The 4,226-nt window shown below is 58.6% G+C and overlaps 1 protein-coding gene across 1 annotated transcript in view; it reads left to right on the top strand.

The window, feature by feature from the left end:
- The window catches only part of MUTYH (mutY homolog), a gene marked incomplete at its 5' end in the record, with an annotated part of 4,605 nt that extends 945 nt beyond the window's left edge, over positions 1-3,660 (top strand). The window contains 13 exons of the mRNA XM_009084992.1: positions 110-149; positions 470-543; positions 680-721; positions 799-870; positions 1,072-1,185; positions 1,455-1,552; positions 1,811-1,955; positions 2,057-2,132; positions 2,207-2,392; positions 2,590-2,735; positions 2,957-3,109; positions 3,251-3,298; positions 3,556-3,660. Of these exons, the coding sequence (XP_009083240.1) occupies positions 110-149; positions 470-543; positions 680-721; positions 799-870; positions 1,072-1,185; positions 1,455-1,552; positions 1,811-1,955; positions 2,057-2,132; positions 2,207-2,392; positions 2,590-2,735; positions 2,957-3,109; positions 3,251-3,298; positions 3,556-3,660 (1,299 nt within the window). The remainder of the gene's footprint in view (positions 1-109; positions 150-469; positions 544-679; positions 722-798; positions 871-1,071; positions 1,186-1,454; positions 1,553-1,810; positions 1,956-2,056; positions 2,133-2,206; positions 2,393-2,589; positions 2,736-2,956; positions 3,110-3,250; positions 3,299-3,555) is intronic.
- Positions 3,661-4,226: the final 566 nt, after the last annotated feature.

The following is a 4,226-nucleotide window of genomic DNA, read 5'->3' as shown; positions in this document are numbered from 1 at the left end:
ATTGCAGCATTCAAAACACACCAAGAGTCACTTTTTTACACACAAGTCCCCTCTGCAGTGGGGTCCTGTGTCACCTCATTTCTCACACGTCATTGTTTTCTCCTTTCAGGCAGTGACAGAGCTAGATGCTGACAGACGAGCATATGCAGGTGAGGAGCTCCCAGTGTGTGTGGGGTGCCACCCTGCATGTTGCTCCTGACATGGATATGCAGTGTGGCATTGTGAGGAAATGTGACTTCAGTTGCCATGAGAGCCACTGATTCCCTTTACAAGGCACTGAGGGGTTAGAGAGCCTATCTCGGGCCTGGGGGAACTCCTGTAGGGCAGCACGTGGGGAAGGCGAGAGGTGGGACAGGGGTCCCATGAGCTGGACGCTGTGCAGTGCTTGTAGCCAGTGCTAACATGGCCACAGCATGAAGTGTGGGTGGTGTTGGTGCCTCTGTTCTGATCCCTGCCCTGCTCCCTGCAGTCTGGGTGTCCGAGATCATGCTCCAGCAGACGCAGGTGGCTACAGTGATTGACTACTACAACCGCTGGATGCAGGTGACTGCTTCTTACAGAGTACTGTGCCCACATGCTGCCCCTTTTGGAAACCTTATCCACTGCCTGTGGCAGATCCCCAGCTGCAGAGCAGAGTTCTGCTTGTCCCTGACTTGTTCCCTCTTCCTCTGTATGGCAGAAATGGCCGACACTGCAGGCTCTGGCGCAGGCGTCCCTGGAGGTGAGCATTGCTGGGACCAGGTGCTCTCCCTGCCCTCGTGGTTCTCCATTAACACTGTGCTGTGTCTCCTGGAGCAGGAGGTGAACGAGCTGTGGGCTGGACTTGGCTACTACTCACGAGGGAAGCGTCTGCAGGAGGCAGCAAGGAAGGTGCCCTGGTGCTGGGGTGGGTGGGCATTTCCAAAACCCTCTGTGACTGGTGGGTTGGTGCTGGCTCACATCTGCCCTGCCTCGCTGGGGCTGTGTGCTGCTGGCAGAAGGCTGTAGAGGCTGTGATCCCATCTTTCTGTGGGTAAAATGGCCATGCACCCACCCCAGCTGCTTCCCTGACCTCAGCCCCTTCTCTGCCAGGTGGTGTCTGAGCTGGCTGGCCAGATGCCCCGGACGGCTGAGGACCTGCAGAAGCTGCTGCCAGGAGTGGGTCGATACACGGCAGGAGCCATCGCATCCATTTCATATGGGCAGGTGAGACCTGGCCATCAGCGGACACATCTCCCCTCTCTGCCAACCAAGCCCCACTCCTGGCAGGGTCCTGCTGCTGGGTCTCAAACCAGGGGCTTCCCAGCACTGTGCTTGGCTCCAGCTCTCCCTCCTATTTGGGATGCATCTCGCATACCACCCAGCTTGGCCTGTGGATTCACCTCTCATGTGTCCCACTCCATCCTGGGAGCACCCCAACTCCCTACCTTGCTGGGAGCACATCCCAGCATGGTAATCCTGGCTCCTGGTCCCAGGCTACTGGCGTGGTGGATGGGAATGTGATCCGGGTTCTGTGCCGCCTGCGATGCATCGGTGCTGATTCCAGCAGTCCTGCTGTCATCGATCGGCTCTGGTAAGGGGAGTGTTTTGTCTCTGAAGCTGCAGTGATCATGGCCAAGGACAGGATCACTCAGAAGCCATGGGGAGCTGAGCCTGTGAAGGGAGAGAGGTGTTGGGTACAGGAGCTCTTGGGAAGTTGGTGCTGCTGGGAGAAAGGAGCCGTGTTGCCTGTGCCTACTTAGGAGCATCGCCTGTTGCAGGCAGGAGGCAGGCAAAGGTCCTGGGATGCTCTCCCCACAGAGCCCTGTGCCTCTCATTGCCATTTCTCCAGGGAAATGGCCAATGTCCTGGTGGACAGGAGCCGTCCAGGGGATTTTAACCAAGCCCTGATGGAGCTGGGGGCAACTGTGTGTGTGCCCAAGGCCCCACTGTGTGGGGAGTGCCCTGTGAAGCAGCACTGCCAAGCACAGCGCAGGGTAAGTATGACCCTGGAACCCTAAGAGGTTGCCATGCACAGGAACAAGGTGGCCTGGTGGATGAGGCTGAGCCTGTCCTCATTTCTGTCCCCTCCTTGCAGGTGGAGAAGGAGCTGGCCTTTGCCTCTCAGAAGCTGTTTGGAAAACCTGCCCCAGTGCCTGATGTTGAGGAATGTGGTAAGCACATGGGGAGATCCCCATTGTAGCTCTGGGTCTGGGCCCTGCAGCAACTGTTATATTGGTCTTTGCAGGTGTTGGGGATTGCCCCCTGTGTCCCCCAGCCACGGAGCCATGGGACAGCAGCCTGGGGGTGACCAACTTCCCCCGGAAAGCAGCGAAGAAGCAACCGCGGGTGGTGCGAACAGCCACATGTGTGCTGGAGCGGAGGGGCTGCCATGGGGCCCCAGAGTATCTCATCGTGCAGAGACCCAGCTCAGGTAATGAGGCTGGGCAGGAGTGGGACAGAGGCACCACATGGCCTGTTCCCACCTGTATGAAGGACAGATCAGCCTGGGAGAGGGATGCACTGGTGATGAACTTGCTGCTGAGGTGGGGAAAGAAGCCTCTTGGGGCCATTAATGAGGCTCAGAGTGCCCAAATGTGCCTCTTGCCATCTGTCATGTCTCTTCTGCAGGTCTCCTGGCTGGGCTCTGGGAGTTCCCAAGTCTCCCACTGGATCAAGATCTGCAGGAGGAGAAGGAGAGGGAGGCACTGGCAGCTCACCTCCAGGCCTGGATGGGGCAGCCCATGGCAGCCAAAGGCCTGCGGCTCATGGGAGAGGTAAGCCTGGAGCTGGAGGGATACAGGGTGAGCCCCTGTGCTCATCCATGGGGGATGTAGTACAGGGAAAAAGGGCTCCCCTTCCCTGCTTTCACCATGCCCAAGCTCTGCCCCACTCCATAGAGCCCTGACAGACTCTGTACACTTATGGGACAGCTAAGTGGTGCGTCCCCTGCTGCCTGCCAGCTGCCCATTTCATGTGTTTTCCCATCCCCTCACAGGTTATCCACATCTTCTCTCACATCCACCAGACATATGTGGTCTACTCCCTGCCCCTGGATGGGGATGTGACCCTGGAACCTGGCTTGTCCCCATCCCGCTGGGTGACGGAGGAGGAGTTCCATGCCTCAGCTGTGTCCACAGCTATGAAGAAGGTACTGAGGGACACCTGGGCCTTTCCTGCCTTCTTTCAGTCTTCCTGGGAGAGCCTCTGGCATCCCCTCAAATTCTGTGGGCTGTCCCAGCTCCAGGACCCAGCTGCTGTTCAGCTCTGAGCTCCCCTGTGCTTCCTTCAGGTGCTGAAAGCGCGTGAGAAGCAGCGTGGGAAGATCAGCCCTGGCAAGGTGAGCAGTGCTCCAGGGTGCTGGTGCCCCAGGAGCTGCTCCCTGTTGCTGTGGGACAGCTCCTGGTGTGCCAGGCTGGAGCCCCCATGGCGTTTGGGGTCAGGCCAAGGAGCATCCCCAGCCTGTGGCAGCGGGACTTGCCTGGCTGGCATTGCCCCTGGATGTCCCCAGTACCAGGGGTTTCTTGCACCAGAGGGGATCCTTGGAGGCTGTGGGGGCCTTGGGTTTGGTTTAGCCCTGCTGCATGTCCCCTGCAGGGCTCCAAGCGGAAGCGGGGGGCAAAAGCACAGGCAGCAGGCAGCAACGGTCTCGGAACGCAGCTCTCCCTCCATGCCTTCCTCCGGGCACCGACTGCCCCGTGACGGCACCTTCCACCTGTGAGACCACCAGAGGCCCGTGCTGTGGTGAGTCCTGCCCATGGTGTGGGGATGGTGTCCCCATGCTGCTGTGAGCCCAGTACATGGCACTGCAATGGTCTCCCACTCTTCCCTTCCACTGGCTCCCCTGTGGGAGTTGTGCCTGGATGTGGCCACTATGGTCCTGGATGTGACCAGGAGCCAGCCTTGCCCTCCTGCTTTGACTGGAGCCCTCCTGGGGTTATTCAACCCCGTGCAGCTGCCACTCTGGCACCGTGGACTCATGGCAACAGGGATTCCCCTCCAGCAGTGGGAAGACTGTGGTCACATTGCTCTCGAAGTCCTGGCCCCTGCCTGCACCTCATCTACCAGGCAGTGCTTTAGGATGCTGCCATACCCTTTCCTACCTCCCTTTTTATACATTGTTTTTCACTCAACCTGAGCCACAGGCTTTCTAATAATAAATCTAAAGTGTCTGGTGTTTTTTAAGTGACTTTCTGCTTCTGTTGCACTATGCTAAGCTGGGGGTGCTGAGCGCCCTGTGGTGGAATGCAGGGATAGCCAGCAGGCTC

This window comes from Acanthisitta chloris, unplaced genomic scaffold (assembly GCF_000695815.1).
Source record: "Acanthisitta chloris isolate BGI_N310 unplaced genomic scaffold, ASM69581v1 scaffold28751, whole genome shotgun sequence".
Taxonomy (NCBI): Eukaryota; Metazoa; Chordata; class Aves; order Passeriformes; family Acanthisittidae; genus Acanthisitta; species Acanthisitta chloris.
The sequence above is the reverse complement of the archived record's forward strand: the minus strand, read 5'-3'. Positions and strand labels throughout refer to the sequence as shown.